Source organism: Nilaparvata lugens, chromosome 7 (assembly GCF_014356525.2).
Source record: "Nilaparvata lugens isolate BPH chromosome 7, ASM1435652v1, whole genome shotgun sequence".
Classification (NCBI taxonomy): domain Eukaryota; kingdom Metazoa; phylum Arthropoda; class Insecta; order Hemiptera; family Delphacidae; genus Nilaparvata; species Nilaparvata lugens.
In genome coordinates, this window is record NC_052510.1 from 22,674,380 (window position 1) to 22,697,837 (window position 23,458).

General features: G+C 32.2%; 1 protein-coding gene and 1 long non-coding RNA gene across 7 annotated transcripts; one reads left to right on the forward strand and one right to left on the reverse strand.

The window, feature by feature from the left end:
- Window positions 1-1,736: 1,736 nt before the first annotated feature.
- LOC120352322 lies at window positions 1,737-8,342 on the reverse strand. Of its 3 annotated transcripts, none has more exons than XR_005571773.1 (2): window positions 7,736-8,342; window positions 1,737-2,352 (listed from the first exon to the last, which is right to left on the reverse strand). It is a non-coding gene; the product is annotated as an uncharacterized LOC120352322 (long non-coding RNA). The 3 variants fall into 3 exon arrangements; XR_005571771.1 differs by lacking the exon at window positions 7,736-8,342 and adding an exon at window positions 3,125-3,249; XR_005571772.1 differs by lacking the exon at window positions 7,736-8,342 and adding an exon at window positions 2,904-3,096.
- On the forward strand, window positions 2,473-23,005 carry LOC120352318. 4 transcript variants are annotated; one of them, XM_039432342.1, is made up of 6 exons: window positions 2,473-2,523; window positions 12,790-14,439; window positions 15,211-15,307; window positions 17,122-17,223; window positions 21,208-21,363; window positions 22,707-23,005. In XM_039432342.1, exons 2-6 carry the CDS (start codon window positions 13,664-13,666, stop codon window positions 22,758-22,760), a joined length of 1,185 nt encoding a protein of 394 aa, XP_039288276.1. In that variant the 5' UTR covers window positions 2,473-2,523; window positions 12,790-13,663; the 3' UTR covers window positions 22,761-23,005. The 4 variants fall into 4 exon arrangements, with proteins under 4 accessions (XP_039288276.1, XP_039288277.1, XP_039288274.1 ...); XM_039432343.1 differs by lacking the exon at window positions 2,473-2,523 and adding an exon at window positions 2,609-2,698; XM_039432340.1 differs by lacking the exon at window positions 2,473-2,523 and adding an exon at window positions 2,617-2,834.
- The last annotated feature ends 453 nt before the right edge of the window (window positions 23,006-23,458 follow it).

Below are 23,458 nucleotides of genomic sequence, written 5' to 3' on the forward strand. Positions count from 1 at the left end.
ATAGGGAAGGTTGTGGTTTATAACTGCGCGAGGTCTACGGTTCACAGAACTACTAGTATTACCAGGAATACATAAATAAAACGTTCATTAAGTGAATGGCTTAAGGGTTGGTAAGCGATCAAATTACCTCGAAAATCCACTGAATTGAGAAATTAAATTATTTGTGAGTCCCCTATAAACGCTTCGAATAATATTATCCAATAGAGATCGTATTCAATATTGGCTAAGATTCAAAAGTTTTTTATGCAATTTGAACAGCCTGTAATAAATATTAGTGAAAGAGGATGATTAATTGATTAGATTGTTTTGATAATTAAAAAAATTGACCAACAAGATAGCATTCAAATACATTAAATCATTTATTAGAACAGTGGTTGGGGATTGAATATAAACTTTTCTCATACCTGTCACTGACATCTCATAATTCAGTGCAATATGGTGTACTCCAGCCCTGAGCCTTGACGATATCAAATCGCAAAAAATCGGAAGATTTGGAGGGAGCACGCTACTTAAATGAGGGAGGGGTTCGATGAAGAGAAATAAAAGCAGCCGTTATTCTCACTTTTCACAGCCCATTGAGCCGAAGAAAATAATACTGTAATCAGGGTGATGTGGGATGTCAAAGCCAGGCACACTATCAATAAAAATGGGCTTGGATGTTGGGGATGCGGGCCACAGGGGTAAGGGGTTCGTATATGGTTGAACGGATTATTTTCCGCAATTAGTTTCTTGTTTCGACAGCGCGCCACCAGCAAATGATTTGTTGGAAAATATTATTGAGATGGAAATAAAGGAGAGGTAGACTGGAAGAATTTGGGAGGAATGGAACGGGAGAATTGAGTTAAAATGATCCGTCAATAAATTGCAAAACCCTTATATTTATAAGTTTGTGATCATTAGATGATTTTAGAAAATAAGGAAATATTATTCTACAATCGGAAAAGTTGTAAGATCTTGAGTATTTTTATCTCGGAGTTGTTTTGTTCAGTTTTGTCATTTATTGGGTAGAAAATGCCTGATAATCTACTATCATTTTGTGACATTTTTATTTTGTGAATTCAATTTCATTGATTTCCAGTATCTAGCCAGAATCCTGAACTCAGGAGTAATTGACCGAACGTAGTGAGGTCTATGTTTTAACTCGGATTTTCTTTTGTCTGTATGTATGTAACGCAATTACGGCCAAACGCGTTGATAGAATTCTATAAGATTTGGCAGGAATATTCCTTTTTTACGATGATGTGTCGATTTTTTGCAACGATGTATATACACGTTTTTTTCAAATTTTGCATTTTTAGGATAATATGAAAGGAAAAGGAATTTCCTCCATACTCCGATATCACTATTACGGTAGGTATCTACTGTGAAGATAGGATTAGTCATACTATAGGATTAATCATAATCAATCAGCTGACAAGTGGATTATTCATTGCATGCATTACACAGATGTCTGAAGAAGCCGGTGAGCAGGTGACACCAGATACTTGTGGATGAGAAAACTGCGTGAGGTCTACTGTTCACAGAGCTACTAGTAGTTTAATAATGAATATAAATCAGTATTTTCAAGATTAATGAAGTTTAATTTCGTTTCGAAATTTCTATACTTTTTGGTGAATACAAAATACATAGTGTCAAAGTGTTTTGATGTTATAAACTTATTATTATATCGTAGTTTGAGTACCTAGCTTACATGAGTAATGCTCTAGCTGGAAGAGAATAAAATGATAAAACATTAATAAATCATGTGAATGAATCTATTCCATTGTAGTAAAAGAAAAATAATTACATTTACATGTTCTTCGAAGCTTCAAACTACTATATTCAGTATTAAAAATATTTGTATAGGCTAAACGCTATTGGTACTGTATTTTTAATGTGATTTTTGTGTTAAAATTGTTTTTGTTTCACTAGTAGTCAGTAATCAGTTAATCATGAGTTTAAAAGTGTTTTTATCATGCCAGTCATGTAGAATAATAACGAAAAATGGATAAAACAGCTCAAAATTAATATTAGAATGAAATTTATTCTACTAGCTAGGTTACCGTACTTTGTACAAAACTCACAAAAATTCTCGCTCATCTTGAGGGAAGGATGCACTTGTTCCCTTGATGATAGACGCCACTTGAAACAATTATTCACTTTCTACGCCATTTTTATATAACCTGATAAGAATTTCACAATAATATCGGCTCAAATCACACTCTTATCTTATCACAATCATCAACACCCGTCGGCACTTTTCACATTTAGCGCAGAACTGACAACTGAATGCCGAAAATTGTTTCCAGATGAGAACTCGCCGGTCTGAGCATGCGCATGACATCCGCTGAATATTCTGCATGCAAGCGCTACCTGTTAAAGAAGAGAGCAACTAACATAAAGTTTTCAAAATACTAAATACAGCACAGCAATACCACCAGAGAGAAGAGGTATCACAGAGTTCTCCTACTTTGTGATACCACTACGGTATCTGTATGATAGGAATGATCTTAACGAGAGAGAGAAAACGCAAATAGACCAAAGGTAACCTCACGTGACCTCACTACCAACATAACGGCTTAAAACTTCTACTGATCATTTTTTAGGTTATGTTTAGCGGAATTGTAAGGAGATTAGGTTATATTTTATCAACAAACTGAACAGTCAAGATGTTTAAGATGTAACAAAGTACAGTAGATATAAAATTATTCATTACTTGGTAGGTTTATTCTTATAAATAAGACCTTCTTTAGCAGAAGACTAATCAAACACAAAGACATAACATTGATGAATTCGTTTAAAACAGAAAATTGAAACGGTTAATAGTATGATTAGGCTATTCATCACTGTACCAGGTAAGATTAACATAATATTGCCTAGGCCCTATTTGAAATAATTTTTAGATTTTAACATCTGAAATGTACCTTCAAAACAAATTATACAGAACAATCACTTTTAGTTTTAATGAAACCAAACGATTCCCCGATCTATGGACCGTGGTGATTAACTTACACTGGATAAGTAATAACGTAAATGCTTGTCACTTATAATTTTTGCCTGTCCATACTCAGGTAGGCTACAACAAATCGTGACCTGATTAGGAAACTTAGATACTGTAATCTTAAATATTGAATAGTCTACCTACCCACTGAAAAATGTTATTGATAAAACATGAAAACAAGAAAATTAGGATTATTATAATCTGCTGTATTTTTCAGCCTACAGAAAGAACGGTAGAGTTAGGAATACAGTAGTTATTAGTCAATCAAATTCAAATTTATTCAAGTAAGTTACAATACATTCTTGTTCATACCGAATCTACAATAAATTACAGTACAACAGCCAATTATGCAACAAATTTCACATATTATGAAAACTTATTAATTACAATGAAGATTGAATGCAACATTAGAATATTGATAATATAGTATTGTAATATAACTACCGGTACATAAATCAGCGGTGTTTCAACAATGAATGAATGATAATTTCAATGAATAAATATACACCCCACTATATATTATATGTGTTGGGGTATAAGTAATTAGTTGCTTATTGCGTTTAATAATTACTATTTACAAACTTCATTCACTGATATGGGATTAAAGTTTTTTATAATAAAATTAGTAAAAATGTATAATACAAACAAACAAAATTATGGAATTAGTAAATAAATATTAATGTTCTATTAAGGATAATAATTAAGAAAGGTTATTTTTAGAAAAATGAAAAACAGTAAAGAGTGGAATGAAGAATAAATAGTTTCAATATTTACTGTCTAACTAAATTTTCATAATTTTCCACTCCAATATCAACCAACCAGGAAAATAAACTTTTCTTGAACCTGTGTCTATTGAATTCTTCCTAATGTAACTTGGTATTGAATTATAAATTTTTGGTCCCAAATATGTGTAGTTTCTTTGCCCAAATGTAGTGTTCATCCTTGGTACTATTGAATACGTGTTTCTCTGCCTTGTTTGATGGTTATGATCTGCCAGTCTTATGTGTTCGTTGTTTCTCCTCATTCGCGTGATGATAGCCTGGATGTAGAGTTGTCTTACACTCAGTACTTTACTGTCCTTGAAAAGAATGTTCGTGGGAATTGATTTTCCTTGAAGCCTATTATTTTAGTATTCGTTTTTGAAGTTTATAGAGAGGTTTAACATGTGTAAAATTCGTAGCTCCCCAGATAATTATGACGTATCTTAAAATTGATTGCACTAAAGAAAAATAAACAGTTTTTAATGTCTCATAGTTGAGGATTTTACGGAGTTGATAGAATTTGTAGAGAAGCTTCCTGATCCGGGTAATTGATAGATTAATGTGCTTGTCCCATTTGAATTATTTTGTTGTCCACTATTGTTCCTAAATATTTTATTTCATTGACTTGTTGAATTGAAGGGCAATCGCACGGGTTGTTGGTGCTTCCACAGTGATGCAGGATTATTGAAGAATCCGGTGGTCTCGTCCGTTCTGTCAGAGAGAAGGTAAAAAATTTCGTTTTTGTTGCATTTACTGCTATCTAAAGATAAACAAAATTAATACGGGGGGCACTTTAGTTTATGGGCCGCGGAATCTAGCATTAAGACCTACATAGATCGAAAGAGGAGATAAGTACGAGATCAACCATGTATAACATTGTTGTCGATTTCCAAGGATTGACTGAAAAAACATGGCGGATAGTTCAAAATTTTTATATCAATTTTTATTTTTAATAATTTTTTTATAGCTAAAATATGTTTAAAACTAGTGCAATCTTATGTAAAATTTGACGAGGAATCCAATGAAACTAATTTCAGGTTCGTAGCTTCAGTAGTTTTTGAGATATTGCAAAAAATGTGCAGAAAAATGCAAATTTTTGCTTTAAAAAAGGTTAACTTATTTTCATGAAGATTAATAGGTATTTTAAACTATTGGATTTAGTAGAATGATAAATTCTAAAGAAAAAATGTCCGGTCACTTGATAGCCTAAACTCAAAAATTGTTTGAAATATTTGGGAAAATAGAAAAAATTGCACACTCAATACTCTTCAATTCTCATATTTAATTTTTTACTACTTTTAGTGACTACTAAATTGGCTAAATCTCATTGGGCTTTTTTCATGGAATTCATTAAAATAGATTTGAGGTTAGAAAATGTTATAGATTATTAAGATATTTGGAAAAAATACAAGAAAATGTAGTATTTTAGCTTTAGAAGAGTTCAATATGTTTGCATAGGCATAGTGCAGACCGATATTGAGGATCACATTGTATTCAGCTTCCAATGGAATTCAGAAGTTTTAAAAGATTGTAAAAATAATTGAATCAAATCAAGCTTTTCCTAACCTACGCTTTTTCCCAATGTAAGCTTTTCCTAACCTAAGCTTTTCCCAATCTTACCTTTTTTTCCAACCTAAGCTTTTCCTAACCTTAGATTTTTCCTAATCTAAGCTTTTCCTAACCTAAGCTTCCCCGAACCTAATCTTTTCTCAAACATAGCTTCCCCTAACCTAAGTTTTTCCTAACCTAAGCTTTTCCCAATCTTAGCTTTTCCTAACCTTGGAGTTTTCCTAATCTAAGCTTTTCCTAACCTAAGCTTTTTCTAATCTAAGTATTACTAACCCAAGCTCCCCCAACCTAAGCTTTTCTCAGACCCAGCTACCCCAAACCTAAGCTTTTACTAATCTGAGCTTTACCTAACCTAAGCTTTTCCTAACCTGAGTTTATTCCAGACCCAGCCTTCTCTAACCTAAGCTTTTCCTAACCTAAACTTTTTCTAATCTGAGCTTTTCCTAACCCAAGCTTTTCCCAACCTAAGCTTTTCCCAAACCCAGCTTCCCCTGACCTAAGCTTTACCTAACCCAAGCTTTCCCCAACCTCAACATTTTCCTTACCTAAGCTTTTCCTTATCTACGTTTTCCTAACCCAAGCTTTCCTCAACCTAAACTTTTCTTAGACCCAGCTTCCCCTAACCTGAGCTTCTCCTAACTTAAGCTTTTTCTAATTCAAACTTTTCCTAACCCAAGCTTTCCCCAGACCCAGCTTCCCCTAACCTAAGCTTTTCCTAACCTATGCTTTCCCTAACCTTAGCTTATCCTAATCTAAGCTTTTCCTAACCTAAGCTTTTTCCTAACCTTCCTAAGTTGAGCTCTTTCTAATGCAAGTTTTCGTAACCCATCTTTCCCTGACCTAAGCTTTTCTCAGAACCAGCTTCCCCTAACCTAAGCTTTTCCCAACCTGAGCTTTTTCTAACCTCAGCTTTTCCTAATCTAAGCTTTTCCCAACCTAAGTTTTTTCCTAATATAAGCTTTCCTAAACTAAGATTTCCCTAACCTAAGCTTTTCCTGACCCTAGCTTCTCCTAACCTAAGCTTTCCCTAATCTAAGCTTTTCCTAACCTAAGATTCCCCTAACCTAATATTTTCCTGATCCAACCTCCTCCTAACCTAAGCTTTTCCAACCTAAGGTCTCCCTAGGTAGCAAAAAATGGAGTTGCAATATTTTTATTTTCCCAAATATCTCAAACAATTTTGAGTTTAGGCAATCAAGTGTCTTGACATTTTTTCTTTAGATATTATCATTCTACTGAATCCAATAGTTTAAAATACCTATCAATCACCATGCAAACAGGTTTACCTCTTTTAAACAAAAAATTTGCACTTTTTCGCACATTTTTTACAATATCTCAAAAAACTACTGAAGTTACGAACCTGAAGTTAGTTTCATTGGATTCCTCGTCAAATTTTACATAAGATTGCACTAGTTTTAAACATATTGTAGCCATAAACAAATTATTAAAATGAAAATTTTGAACTTTCCGCCATGTTTTTTTAGCTAATCCTTGGAAATCGACAACAATGTTATACATGGTTGATCTCGTCTTGATCTCCTCTATCGATCTATGTAGGTCTCAATGCTAGATTCCGCGGCCCATATACTAAAGTGCAGCCAAACATGGGGAAACATTCACTATGCTACTATTTGAAAGCGTCATCTCATTTTTAGATCTTTGAACCCTATGTCTCGTCTACTGAAATCACAACTGTTTGAAATGAAGATCTACAGATATCTATTTAGAATAGTTTGGTACATAGTCTCAGCCAGTCTCAGGATAAAAGCGATACAATGGAATGTAAATAAAAGCAAGAAAGAGAGACAAACTAGAAAAGTGACAGAATGACAAACCGCTGAAGCCTTCAATAGTACCACTCCTACAAACTTATTCCCTGCGCTGAAATTTCTCCCACAAAAGTTCTCTATGCTACAAGCTTGAATTATTTTTAGCGGTAGTTTCAAATGATAAGATTTATATTTTTAAATTTGATCCTTATATTTTTACAGTGTTTGAAGCAATATTTGAGAGTTTATGCTCACATAAATATATTCAATATTATAGCTAAGATAGATATTCAAATGTTTGGTTGAATATCTATACTGAAAAGTTTTAAAATATCTACACAGTAGAGTTTGAAACTTCAATGCGTTGAACGAATAAATTAATATTATTATGACAGTATAAGAATAATAAGAATAAGAGAATATTATACTCATAAGATAATATCTAATACTTGGAGTTTATTAAATCATTAAGATATGATTTCAGCGATGTTTTAAAACAGCAGCAGTTTTGAAACCTGTATACTGTAATAAAATTGTTTGAGATATTTGTTCTTATGTAAGGTACCTGACGATTTGCATGAGTATTTGTTAAAATGTTTCTGACAATAAGGAATAATCTTGTAAATAATTGGAATGATAATAAGAAACCAACTTACAATAATCAGTTGAATTGTAATTCTTCAATGTCGTTTTTCATCACGAATTGCTCATTATATTTATTAAATCACTTTTTGCTATTAAAAAGAACGATAAATCTGCTGCTATTAGTTCTTTTTGATAGCAGAAAAAGTGAGCTGGATTGTGTCATCAAAAAGCAGCAAAACATTTCAAATAGTAACTAAGATTGCTCAAATGTTTACTATAGGAGTAAATATTTTTCTTTAACCGCTTCCATTGATAACTCGAAGATTCCAAAAGATACAAAAGTCAATCTGGAAGGAAAATTAAATGAAAAATTACAAGAATATTGATGAGGAAAACTCATTAATAAAGTCCTAGAAGTCGACTTGATATAATGGCATTATGATATAGCCGAAACATGTCATGATTGAACAATTTCAAAAGGGTACCGTACTTGGATTTATGATTTTTTATTCATAGTCCTAGATAAGTTTATACTCAATGTTAAAATTAAAACCGCAACTATGAAGCTAGCATGTATATTTTATTGTTACCCGTGAACTGTCATTCAATTTGTGAAATGAAAAATAACGATTTCATGCATTATTGTTGTTGTTATATTTACAAGAAACTCTGACACTTCAAACAGAATATAGACCTACACAGTAATAGCTGATTGTCATGCATTTGGATCAACATTTATCTCTCAGTTGGGGAAAAAATAAAGAAGGTATCAACTTCTTTACACAATCAAAAAAACAAGATAGCAAGATCTAGGAAAAAGATCTGTGATATCTCAACTATATAATAATAATTTATCAAGATCTCGATAACTGGATAGCTTGTGTCGAGTGAGCATTTCAGCTTACTTGAAACCGTATAATATCTGTTCAAGTCCACAATGTTCAAGCTACATGCTTCTAGTTACCTGCCTTTACAGTGCCAGTAACTAGAAAAATCAATAGGTATGCTACTGGAACTGAAATAAATCATCCAACTATATACCTACTGAGCCAAATTATACATCATCTCATTGTGTAGGTATACTGAAATATTCAATATCATTCAGATTTAATAAAGTCTTTATAAAGATGGTCTATAAAAATTGAGAATGGAGCTCAGGTACTTTCTTGTTTTATTATTTCAATGAAAAGCTATCTATGACAATCATTTTAAAGCTAATAGTCTACACAGTACCTACACAATATTATAAATAACTGTTGCAATAACACAGCTTCACTATATCTGGTTCTTTCTCTCAAATAATCTAGAGGGATAGAGACAAGGAACAGAAAGCTTACCCTTCATATTTAGTTACTGATTATACTGGTAATGATCATAATCACAACCAGGGAAAAATCCAAAAATAAAAATAATCTACCAGAATAAAGATTATCCTATCGGTGATTACGATGTAATAATCACAGCGATTACACTAGAAACTAGTAATTATTGTGATTCACCTTCCAAACTAATAGTATTCAATCTTTTTCCTGTCTATTCAGGGATGAAATTACCCTGCTTTTTCCTTAAAATTAGGTGATTTCCTCTAAGGAGCTTCGTCAAGTAGGGTAATAATAATGCTCCAATAAGGGAAAATGAGATACAATCCACTGCCAAATTATACCTTGTAAACTTTCCCACTACCTATTTATTACTGAATTGTTACTTGGGTTCTTTATGAAGACAGAATAGCTTTCTTCAATGGAACAGTTGGTTCTGGAAAAGGTATGCCACTTTTGTTTAGTTCCTAAACTAATAAAGATTGACGAAAGATATTCTGAGGGACAATAACCAAAATATTTGAAGGGAACTCAAAGGATTTGAGATAACATATTTGAAAATTTTTGACAAGAAGAGTAGAAACGTTGCAACTTTGAGAAAGTTTTAATTTCAAATTTCAACAAACGTTTGAGAGTCTTTCCTTCTGATAAATCTAGGCGTAAATCTTTCGAATATTTAGGAAACTCTTTGATTGTTTCACAAGTTAGTTGGACACATAACAATGGAAGGAGAGGTGGAGGTAAGATTTCAATTCTGACTAGCATTGAAAGTAGTTTCATTGTATAACAATCTAAGGAATTTACCAAGTTTTACATCAACTCTAATCATATCACACATTTTTTCCAAAACCATACAAAATCTGTCGAGCTGAAACCAGTTTACTGTTCAATATCTTTAAGGCTCTAAGTAACTAAAACATCTCACATGAAATCAAAGATACTACATCTTGATACATAATAATGCAGCTAAATACTCTAGGTACTTTACTTTACTTTGTGAAAATAATTAAGGACTGAACATTTTGTGAAGTGAACAACTACAAGACTGAACCTATTTCGGACTATGTGTAACCATATTATCTAGATTTGGGAGAGGAGTAGCACAAGGTTACCTTATTCTTTCTCTCCCTATCATTTTGATGATGTACTATTGTATGAATCAATAAAGAATCAATCAATCAATACATAATTTAAGGCGTCTTTTTCTCAAATCTGTTCCAATATTGTTATAAAATTAATCCTCAACCCGTAGAATCCTCAAAGTTTAAGAAGCATATAGCAGCATAAGAAGCTACTGAGTAGTATCATAGAGAAACAATAGCTTAAGTAGATAAATATGGTATAGGGCGTTTATGTCGCAACTTTTACTGTTATCTCAAGCCGATTATTGTCGATTTTTACTGTTTTGACCGGGTAAAGCCGCGTTTACACCGGAGTTGGCAATAAAAAATTGCCAATTTCGATTGCAGACGCTAGTTGCCGATGGAAGTCTGCAACTTGTACTTGCAACCTGGGCACATAGTTTGTTTTTAGGTCTGCAACCTGCAACTTGCAACTAAACTTTACAGTATGTAGAAATCAGACAGTATGTAAATGTCGAGTGCTGAAGGCAGCGTGTGTTATTTTATCAAAATGTAGAAAACCGAGAAGATACTGGGTTCGACCTTCATTGCAGGCAAGAGCAAAGTATAGCGGCAGCGATCTTTTAAATGATTTAAATCGAGATGATACAGATCCTTTGACGGGGGAATTGAGATGCGATGGCAGTGTAAAAAACTTTTAAGAATGTCAAGTGACGATTTTGAGAGTTTAATTGTTGGTATTGGACACATAATTAGTAAACAGGAACTAACTACAGGAAAGCAATTGCAGTGCGAGAAAGATTGGCTATTACATTGCGCTTTTTGGCGAGTGGCGACTCTTATACTAGTCTCAGTTATTTGTTTAATTTTCCAAAAGTGCGATATCTATTTTAGTGCCAGAGGTTTGTGAGGCTGTTATAGGTTTCCTGAAGGATAACATACAGGTGAGCAAAGAAAGAAAATTACTAAATATTGTTATTTTTAGATACCTTTTATTTAAAGGTGATGATTTCTTGATCCATTCCGAGCTGCTTTGTATAACACACTTTTTTCTATGTATTTTAACACGACATGCAGTCAAATTATTGAGTAAATATTAAAAACTTTTACTTACTGACTGGAGTACTTTCAATTGCTTGGCAATCATTTTCAACAGTCACTGTTGAACACTGTTGAAAATGATTGCCAAGCAATTGAAAGTACTCCAGTCAGTAAGTAAAAGTTTTTAATATTTACTCAATAATTTGACTGCATGTCGTGTTAAAATACATAGAAAAAAGTACCTTTATTTTTACGTTGTGCACTGAGTTAAATAAATCTAGACAAAATTTAATTGTTAATAAATCTAGTTAATAAATCTAGACAAAAAAGTTGCAACCTGGTAGTGACTTGTTAATAAAATATGAACACAAGTTAAGTTAATGTTCCAAAGTAACACAATTCATAAAATTAGAAATAAATGTATACATCAAAAAAACTCCAAATCAAACAAAGAAACTCTATAGCTTAAGAGATATAGGCTATAGCTTAGCTTGAGTAATGTATAGCGCTTACATTATAGCTAGCGACCATGTGGAGCCAACAGGCGGGAGGGGTAGCGGGGTAGTTGCAGACTCAAGTTGCAACTGAAGTTAGCGCTGCAACTCGCATTGCCAACCGGGGTTGCAACCGCCTTTGATCTTTACCGACTCCGGTCGGAAAACCAAATTTCGATTGCCAACTCGCAAAATCGGTCTCCAACTACGGTTGGCAATGCGAGTTGCAGTTGTTTTAATGCGTGCAACTCAAAATTGCCGATAAATGTCGGCAATCATTGGTTGCCAACTCCGGTGTAAACGCGGCTTAAGAGTGTATGAACGGCACAATATGAGAGACTACCTGCGTCATAAGGCTTCACAGGAAAGAACTACGTGGACTATCAGCTTGAGATAACAGTAAAATTGCGACATAAACGCCTTAATGCGATAAATGGGACATCTACTTATGCTATTGTTTCTCTATGGTAGTATCTACACCTCATTTATATTATCCTAGGATATATCAATGACTTTGAAGTTCCATCAACTTATATCAATGACGTTTTCATTTTGGAACTACATAAGAAGTTACTAAACCTTCTCCAGCTTCTCCTATACAAAACCATAGAGAAAAGGTAGCATAAGAAGATATCCCATGGTATAACTCGTTTATGCTACAAATTTCAAGCTGATTATTGTTATCTCAAGCCGATTACTGTCGGCTACTGTTTATTATCCCTGTTTTGACCGAGTGAGAGTGTAAGAATGACACAGATATTAGAGAGTACTAGCGTCACATATAGCTTCACAAAAAAGAGCTACTAGGACCATCGACTTGATATATAATAGTGAAATTTAGAACATAATCACCCTAAAACTTCCTTCAATAAAGGGCACTTGATAATTTTATTCTGTTTCAATCTTATAATCTTCTACATCCAATCCAATTTAATATTACATTTTGATATGTGAATGAATGGAATATGAATAAATAAATTTACCCACACATTATGATGTAAATTTATCAAAAGAATTGAATTCAATTGATGTCTTATGAAAACACATGCGTAGACAATTTCTATTGATATAACGTTTTGTCCAAAGTATAATTGGTATAATTTTATAGGTATCTTGATTTTGTCATAGAAAAAGATATCCTATGATTTCCAAGATATTATAAGATATACATTTGTCTCATTTCTTACAGGATGATAAAAACCAGGATCATAATATAATCAAAACAATCTTCAAACATCTATCCTTTCTGAGACACCATCCTCAAGAATCAGTGACCACTAGAGGTACCTTGATCTACGCAGCAATGCTCTCCATCGCCCTTCAACCGGCCCTGGCAGTCTGCACGAACTGGCAACAGTGGAGCTTCGACTCTAGAGTTTCAGGAGTTGATAATGTGCTATTTTCACTAGGACTTCTATGCATAACAACTGATGTTTACCTATTGTCAGATAAACTGCGCACATTAGTCAACTTGGCAAACTCCAAGTACAAATTGTACAGTATTGGGTCAAGAATGGTGGGAGATTTGTATAGTAGAAAACACACGGGGGAAGATATTCATGGTGGAGAAGTAGGGATGGTTGAAGAGAGTAATATTTGTGATGAACAATTATTAGAGAATGTTGAAGGGAGTGCCTTGAAAGAATACAATAAAGGTAGAGTATATCCAACTGGAGAAGGGAAAATAGTCCAAGAAAAAGGGAGAATTGTTGAAGAAAGTATCTTGAAAGAACACAAAAATATTGGATTAGTTAGTGAAGAGAATGAGGGTGAAGAAGAATTAAGAATTGTTGGGGAAAATGCTTCAAAAGAACACAAAAATACTGGTTCAAGTAGTGGAGAAGATATGATTGAAGAAAAACTGGGAATTTTTGGAAAAACCACTTCAGAAAATCACAAAACAACTGTCGAAATCAGTAGAAATGAAGATAATATTAATAAAAAACTGAGAGGATATTATTTATATGGCAAGGAACTGTTTTTGAAAGAAAATTGCTAAAAAAAACGTGGAGAATTTGTATAATGGGGAAAGCATTGGAGAAGACAAGGGTGATGATGAAAATATGGGAATTCATAAAGGTACAACCTTTTTTGAAGAGAAAAATGTTGATATTAGTGGGAGAAATGAGAATATTGATGCAAAATCGAGGGATGATTTTGATGTGAAAGAGAAGAATCCTGTATTTTCCAACAGTTTAGACAGATCAAGAATGTGTGATTATGATAGCAGTTTTGATACTAAAATTAGAAGAGCTTTTGATGAAAAACAAGATATTTTGGAGGAGACGAACTCAAGAAGAGGTTTGTCATCTGAAATAATAATGAATGCAAATAATATGAACAGTACGTTCTTGAAAAGTGACAATTCTTTGAAGAAGAAACAAAAACTTGTTAAAGAAATCATTCTGGAAGGGAACAGCCAAGCCAGAGCTACTGCAAATATCGTCAAATATTTTTTCATCAGTTTTACTTTCATCCCTTTATCCGGTATCATCTCCTACTCACTTCACCTCAAATCCATCGAGAACCTTCCTCTCCCTTTCCTTATCTATTCACCCTTCTCTCTCACTCTAAACATCTCCAGTTTATATGAGTATATTATGATGAATTTGGTGGAGTTGTTTTATATTTACTACGCAACTGTACTCTCTATAAGCGGGCATGTAATGCAGTTGTTGTCTATAAATAATCTATTGGTGGAGATGAGGCTGTTTCATTTAAATGCTCAGGAAATTGAAGGAGAGTTTGAGAGGGTGCTAAATACAGTACAGATACAGAGTGAGGCGAGACTGCGTTTAGCAGTCAGAGAACTTGTCATTCATCATCAGACTATATTCAGGTTAGTTGAAGTTACCATGTTTCAGAGAAATACAATATTTGAAAATCTATGAATTCATCAATTTTCAAACCTGTCAAATACCTATCAATTTTAAATCAAAAACTATCATACTTTATTTTGAATCTATAAATTTACATCCATTTCTTGAAGACACTTATCCTCAAGATTATCACATTTAAAAACTTCTATCACTATCGCACATGTAGGTTCTATTTTTATATCAATTGTATAAGAATTGAAAGAGATTTTCAAACAAGAATAAATCAATTTTTTTCTATTCTTCTCCCACAATTCAAACATTCTTGAACCAATTTATTCTCCCATATATATTTTTAATCATAGCTCACTATAATAAATCATGCTGATTTACTGTAGGGGTTCCAATAAGCAAATATGGAGTCGAATATTTCAATTTAGTTTCACACTACCGATTGATGTGTCTTATAAAATCAAATATCAATTCTCTATTCAACTATAAAACCAAATAAGTGAATATATTCGATACTATACTTAAACTTTATCAGGCTATATCTGATAAATTTAATTTTCATGTGAGTGATGTTATAATTTCTTTTATCAAAAAAGCAGTTTCAATTTTGATGAAATAGATGTAGATAGGTTTCTATTTGTGTATGTAGATTTCTTTATGAGTTCAAAGGATTCTTATTTGTTTTCTATTCTTGATGTGTTGTTCCAAACATATCAATTTGAATTGATGAATACAAATACATTATCCCATTTCAATAACTTATTTCTCAATTTTCCAAACAGGAAAGTGAGAGAACTGAACCAAGGCTGCGATTTTCGAATATTCTACGCAAACTCCTACATTTGTTTGCAAATAGTGTTTGCAATTTTCATCTTCATGGTAAGTTTATTGAAGTTCATGAACTGTCAGCCCATTCAACAGTCGATCATCGAATTGATCCTTCATTTTTTGTTACAAGTGATACTAAAGTTACAATTCAACTCAACACAAAACATTACAACATTGAATAATCTTGGTTTACAAAATAGAGAATGTAATGGAAGTATAGTCCTTACATTTTACTTCTGTTTTTAAGCTAGTTTTGTGAAGTGAACAACTACAAGACTTAACTTATTTTGGACTATGTGTAACCTTATCTAAATTTGGGTGAGGAATAGCACAAGGTTACCTTATTTTTTCTCTCCCTATCATTTTGATGATGTACTTATTGTACAATTAATCAATATCAGTCGATTGAAAGTTTAATTATATTATAGAAAAAGAAATAAAAATCCAAGTACCCTACTCAATTATGATATTAATCTCTTTTAATTAAATTAAATATATCTAAAATAATTTTTATTAGAATAATTTTTGTATCCTCTTTCATTTCTCTTAGACTAAATAACTAATTTTCAATATGAATTATTATAGAAATTTCACTAAAAAAACTGTTTACTTTTATCTCTATTCAAGAGTAGCCCTAACGAACAGACAATTCAATGATATTTTAATATATTGCTCTTCACAAGTGCAAGAATTGAATAATTTTATTGTAATGAATATTCTATAAGTGCTTTCCACTTCCAACTACAGTTGATAGCAATAAAATATCAGGTACCATATTAAATAGCAACAAATTGATAATGTCAAAACCAAATGTGATTTTGAAAATATCAGTTGCTCTAATTTAATACGTATGGATTTATCATATACTAGCCGTCAGGCTCGCTTCGCTCGTCATATCCGTCTCGCCAGGGGGCTCCACTCCCTGGACCCCCGACTGGATCGTCCAAGAATGAAATCATCAGGCTCGCTTCGCTCGCCTGCATTTTTCATTTGTAGGACGATCCAGTCGGGGGTCCAGACTAAACGTCTGGCTAAACGGATATGGCAAGGGAAGCGAGCCTGACGGCTAGTAATATAATATTCCCATGAATAGCTCTGATTGAAGTAGCAGTGCTCAATCAATTTTTCCGCGATAAATGCATTTCAATCTTCAACTTGGTGCCAACCTAACATAGTCAACTCAACTTAATGCCAACCTGACAAAATTATTAATTTAGTTACCAGTTAACAACTGTTTCGAAGAGGTACTCTCTCTAGATTATAGTTCTATATTAACATAATATGGTATGGACATTTTTCAATCATAATTAAGAGAATAAGAAGAATATACATGCTAAAAGACGAACTTTAAACCCTTAAAAACCACCCTTAGAGTTAAAATATTGCCAAAAGATTTTTAGTGCGCCTGTAAAGGGCCAACTGAACATACCTACCAAATTTGAACATTTTTGGTCCGGTAGATGTTTAGTTCTGTCAGTGAGTGAGTGAGTGAGTCAGTCAGTGAGTGAGTGCCATTTCGCTTTTATATATATAGATTTACCACAAACATTACCTTAACAACAACAGAGAAATTTGAATATCAAGTCCTGCTTCTTTTTCTAGTGACTATAAATTGAAAAAGGGCACTACTAGTAGTGAAAATTACACTCACTTTAGTGTATTTTTCATTAAAATTTTTACTTCCAATTGGAGTTTTTCAGCTACAATAATGTTGGTTGAATACTATTATGTTGAAATGTTTAAAAGTTTTAAATGTTTCAAATAAAAGGGTAGCCTACTACATGTTTTATATTGTTTCTATTATGTTATATCATTATTTTTAATTTATATTATCACTAACAGAAGTTAAATTATTCACTCTACAGAAAGGTGGATTCATACTGAAAATCAAGTATGGTATAATGCTGATCACTCTGGTACTGGTTGAATTTATTTTTAGTGAGAGCGGTCAAAGATTACAGGATGAGGTAAGTATTTTTTATTATTTTATCTATTTAATTTCTTTATAATTTACACAAGGAAATACTAATTACAATACTGTAAGTATTTATAAGTCGTGTAAACAACTAAAATACAATCTTTTCCAATTTTCAAATCTATTTCCCTATTGATAAAGTGTTGCTGATGTGTTCAATTGAACTCATATAAATTATATTAAAAAATACCGTAAATGATCACAATATGAATAATAAACGCAAGAGTAGAAATGCAAAATAGATAACGTGACATCAATACTAAAAATATGTTGGAAATAAACAATTAAATACGGTAATAAACATAATTTTTCCATTTTAGGGACATACGGTACCATTGCAATCAATTTTTGACTGAAACAGCGGAATTTTATAGCCTTTTTTTATATGAAATGAAAGACCTTCGAAATGGCCTATTAAATTTTTTATAGGGATTATAGCTAGTTTATTAGCAAAGATGAGCATTATTTTTAACTAAGATAAGCTTTGTAAGAACGTAACTGGGTAGAGAAAACAGTTTGTTTTACAAGAGTTCTCTTGATTTTATATCTTATTTCCGAACTGTCATATTAACTATGTTTTCAATAGAAGTTACAACAAATGAATGTTGAGAATCTGTAGAATAATGTATAATCATTCTAAATGGGATGGTTTGTAAGCTATGTCTTCAATAAATGTTTTCATATATGGTGCGAGGTCCACGTTATAATGGCAGTGTTTGATTAGTAATGGAATTGCTGTCCTTGTCTATCATTCAACAAAAACGGATAGCGCTATCTCTTTCTCGCTTTGCTCTGTTGCCAGATCGTCTTTTAACAATGTAGAATTAATTAACAAAGTATTTCATCTTAATTAAAAAAATTCATTATGAAATTATTGAAAAATATCATTTCTTGCTAATAAAATAAATAAATAATAAATTTATTCTTCAGTAAAGGAAGTAAACAAAAGTACAAACAAAAAATAAAACAGCTTCTATGAAATTAGAAAAATGATGTACTTAGAATAATTATTCTAAATATAATCTCTAAATTTACTGGGAAAGACACTCCCGAAAAATGTCTATGTGGGAGATGCCATCAAAGAGCAATATCTTCAATTATTTTTGTTTTAAACAAAATACGTTTTTTTTTTTTTAAGATTACGTTCTAAAGACTCCAGTCATGGAGTATAAGACAAGTCATGTTATTACATAATAATTCTAACACTAAGTAGTTCAACCTAGTTTAGGTTTGAAAGGAATTCTTGTACACTATAAAAAGCTTTATCAACTAAATATTTTTTCATTTGTTTTTTGAAAATCTTCAAATCATCATTACTTTTCAAGATTTGAGGTAGCTTGTTATAAAATTTCCTACCAATATATCTGGTTTTTGTTCAAATAACCTACTATTGTGACCCATTATATGATAATCTGCTCTGTTTCGCGTATTATACTCATGAACATCTGAATTCTGGATCACACCACTCGTTTTCACATGCATTACAACTTCATACAAAGATGGCACAGTTAATAGACCAAGCTTTTTAAATAAAGGCCTACAAGAGTCTAACCTATTCACTTTCTCTATACATCTGAGTGCCTTCTTTTGAATCTTAAACACTCTGTCCATATTTTGTTGAGATGAATTACCCCATACTAAAATAGCATACCTAATATGAGATAGTATAAGTCCATGGTAAGCAGTTAACAGTAGTTTTTTATCATTCAGCCTAGCAAGCTGCCGCAGGACAAATACCCCAGATGATATCTTATTACATATCCTCTCAATGTAAGGATGCCATGTTAATTTCCTGTCCAATAAAATTCCCAAGAATGCTACTTTCTCTTCTTGGTCTAATTCATTTTCCTCTACAAACACATTTATTTCTCTATCCTCTACTGAATTATATTTACTTTTGAATTGTAGGAATTGACATTTCTTACTATTTATTGTTAATTGCCTTTGCTTCAAGAATTGGACAATTGACTGTACTCCAGTAAAAGCATTTATTTCTAGACTATCTCATAAATAATTGTTAAAGATAAGCGATATGTCATCAGCAAACAACAGAGCTCTGTGATCTTTCAACTCTTTTGGTGATTGGTTCACATACAACAGAAACAGTAAGGGACCCAGAATTGAGCCTTGAGGTACTCCAGCCTGGACCTCCAGTTTTTGAGATTTAATTTTTACTATTTCATTCCCATCCACCTTGGTAAGCTCAACACACTGGTTTCTACCTATGATATATGATTCAAACCATTTTAGTTCTATACCATTCACACCTACAGTTTTTAGTATTTCCAATAATATTCTATGGTTCACACAATCAAAAGCTTTGGATAAATCAAGAAATATTGCGGCTGCCTTCTCACCTGAATCTATTATATCTATTAGTCTTTCAACAAGGGATACTATTGCAGTCTTAGTAGATTTCCCTTTCTGGAACCCATGCTGTTCATCACATATGAAATTAATTTCTTCCAGGTGCATCAATACCTATTTAAAACTACTCTTTCAAAAATTTTACTTATTACATTTAGAATACTAATGGGTCTATAATTTTCAACTCTTTCAGAATCACCGCTCTTGAAAATTGGCAAAATTTTTCCTTGTTTCAGATCATCAGGGAAAATACCCTGCTCTAGTGAAGTATTAAGGAGATGCAATAAAGGGTCCAGTAATTCATTTTCACATTCTTTTAAAATTTTGCTTGAGACCCCATCCAATCCTACTGTTTTTTTTGTTATTCAAATTTTTTATTATTCTTGACAACTCATCTCTTGATAATGGATGAAATTTAAATACCTTTTCAATTGGCTCAGCATTTGATGCAACATGACTCAAGATGAGTAAAAATGAAGACTCTGCTTGCAACAGAACTTAGGGTAGGGTTGCAATTGATTAAAAAGAGAAACAAATATCTGAAACTAAACTTCGATGCAAAATTTCAAGAAAACTAAGAGCAAATATATTAAAAATATACCGTACTCTAGAAGTGAAATTATAGTGAGAAAAAAATGTAATATGATGGAAGTACTTAATAATGATATGTTGAACGAGAAAAAGAATGCTACAATAATGAAGAGATGGATGATGAAATGATGGAGAGATGAGTGAATGCAAATAATTATGAAGTAATGGATGATAATATGAGCTACCGTAACTATAAAACCTTAGCTAAAAGAATAGAGTTCGTTCCATACCTTTTATGTTATTACTTTAACATTTTGATTGTGACTCTGTTTATGATTTCCAAGTTGATATAATTAAATGTACAGTACCTAAATATGTTTAATTTTATATTGAATGCCTCAATAGCTGCAAGTTGCCAGTTTGAATTGTGGATTTAACTGATTTTTTAGGTTCTCGATCTCATCTATTGATAAAAGCCATTTTTTAATTTCCTTTTTAAATCTTTGACAGGAGGTTTGTGTTTTTGCCACAGTGGGAATTGTATTGAAAATTTTTGGGGCTACATATAGATAAAATCTACGCAAAACATTCTTTATTTGGGTTTGGGGGTATGAAATTTCCCGTCGAAAGAAGTCCATAATATTCCTGCCTCGTGTTAAAATTACCACTCCTTTTATAAAAGCATATTACTACCTTGAAAATATAATACAGATACCTCAACGGTAAGAGATCCCATTCCCCAAATAGCGGTAGTGAGCTTGTTAAAAATATAATAATTAATTATTTTAAACGAGAATGAACACTTAACATTACATCAATAAACCTGTATCAGTTACCGTCTAGAAGGCATTGACAAGACAGAAGTTCGGCGACGTTGTTCTCCTATCTTTCTTCACTGCCATTATAACGTACCCCACTGTAGTCTATGTTTTCAATAGACTATGCAGCAATAAAATGAAATGTTATTCTCCAAATTCAATGTTCTCAAATCTATTTCAAACTGTTATATTATAATAAATGTTTTCAATAGGCGATGCAATAGAATATTATATTTTTCAAAATTTTCTTCTTTCTACAGGGAGAGCAGCTAAGACTAGCATTATACGAATGCAACTGGATTGGTAAACCAGTTTGGTTTACAAAAGTTCTCCAAATTCTAATGATAAGGAACAACAATTCGCCAAAATTGGGCCTCCTCAATTTGTTCACACTCAACAGGAATAATGTCACCGTGGTAAGTTTTAGGGCATACTGTTTTGGAACTATTTTAGAATCCTTGGAGCATATAATCTTAGATACAAAATGATCTCAATTTTAATTTAAAGAGCAATTTATTTCTCACACCATTCTATGATTCCAAATTATCAAGTGCGTGCTTAAAGCATGGGGGTAGTGATTGGTACCGTATTTATTTATTTATTTATTAGAACAGTCACAAACACGATATTTGGAAAGAGAAACAGGCAATTGCCCAAAACTTCTTCAATTCCTTGATTTTGGCACATAAATAGTCCAAAATGAGGTTAAGTTTAAAATTTCTGTTTTCACCAAAGATTAACTCAGATCACTCAGAGAATACGTATTCGAGATATGACTGATGAATTTTGAATTTTATTACAGGAAATTCATTTGTTTTGTATTGCATTCCATGTTATTGTAGTGTTTTTTTTTTACGTTTTGTGTAGTTGAGAAGTTGAAATTGTGGTACCTAATTACTCATATTAAATAAAAATACTGTGAAATTGTCAAAAACCTCAGATTTATTTATACTTAGAAAGACCGGTTTCAGTTGTTACACCATTGTCAATCTCTGATAAACTGATTGAACTAATCAAGAGAAACTGATCTGAAGAGAACGGAAAATTGAACTAAGAGTTTATCAGAGATTGACAATGGTGTAATAACCGAAACCGGTCTTTCTAAGTATCAATAAATCTGTGGTTTTTGACAATTTCTTAGTATTCTTATTTAATTATTTTAGTGTGTTCATCCCCAGCAATATCCACTCCAATAACCACTTCTCTATCTGCATTATTATTAATAAGTCGTCATCCAATCTCAATAGGATTTGTAAAAATTTCTCTGCAATCATTTCAAATTTTTCATCCCATTCATTTATTTACAATGCAAATAACACTAATGTAATAACATTGAAAGATAAAATAATAAGGTAGTCCTTGTGCTATTTTTCTTCCAAATTTATAGGTGACAAAGTCCAAGATAAGGTATTTAGAACATACAATAAATGTATAATTTAAATACATACATATTTTATAGATTCTCAACATGCTTACTATCTTTTGCTATTATGAGATTCACTAAAAACTGTCAACATTGGCTGAATAGGAAGCATTATTTATCAGGAATGATGAACATTACAGGTGATTCTTACTTTGACAATCTCTAACGATAAATTGATTTGTGCTGATGACAAATTCACTTGAATAAAATTGATGAGAAAATCAGTTGACCCATATTGTTACTATCAAAGTTGTTTTTTTAATGGGTTCCAAACCACCGTATAAGAATTTCCACCACCGTATTCAAGAATTTTTAATAAATTTCTTCTGATTTCAGGTGATTAGAGGTGCCTACTCCTATTTTAGTTTGCTGAACAAGATTTCTACATGAGAAACTACATCTTTAACTTATTGTGGAGCACCTGTAATTAAAATATTGGAGTAATCAGTGATATCAAATTGAACGAAAATTAATTTATTTTGAGCAATAACATTTTTTTACAAAATAAATTTACTTTCAAAGTTATGGTTTTGTAATGGAGAATATTGTGAGCATAAAGAAAACATTATTATATGTCACGGGCCAAGTTTTATAACGAAATTTTGATCTAAAATAAAAATTTCACTTCAAGAGCATGAAGGTTTTAAGTTGATTTATTACCTACCTACTTACTTTTTATACATTGTTTCTAGTCTACTCTTGATAGAATTAGACTAGTATATACTTAGCTTCATAGAAGGTTGTTTTAAACTGTGTTATATACTTCATACAAGCTTTATTCTTACCGTCAGAATTTGTTGAATGGGCAAATCAATTGAATTAATACCGTAACAGATACTAATTCATTTTGATATCATTCATTTTCCATTTTTAATTTTATTAAATACTCAGTTGAATTTTATGCTTTTTCTTTTACAATTTTTTTATTGAATGCTTTTGTTCTTGTTTTTGTATAACACATTAATTGTTAACTTTGTTTGAAAAATCGCTTTCCGGTGGTTCGGAACCCACCTAAAACTGCGTAGCTTCACTCACATCATCATTCGCTTCATCCTCCACGCACAAGCGTAAGGCTCATGTGGGCATCA

Excerpts from the sequence above, each read along its gene's own strand:
- LOC120352318 (XM_039432342.1), top strand. The coding sequence starts at position 13,664 with ATGGGAATTCATAAAGGTACAACCTTTTTTGAAGAGAAAAATGTTGAT. Across the intron at positions 14,440-15,210 it reads CATCATCAGACTATATTCAG|GAAAGTGAGAGAACTGAACC; the intron begins GTTAGTTGAAGT and ends TTTTCCAAACAG. Across the intron at positions 17,224-21,207 it reads GTCAAAGATTACAGGATGAG|GGAGAGCAGCTAAGACTAGC; the intron begins GTAAGTATTTTT and ends TTCTTTCTACAG.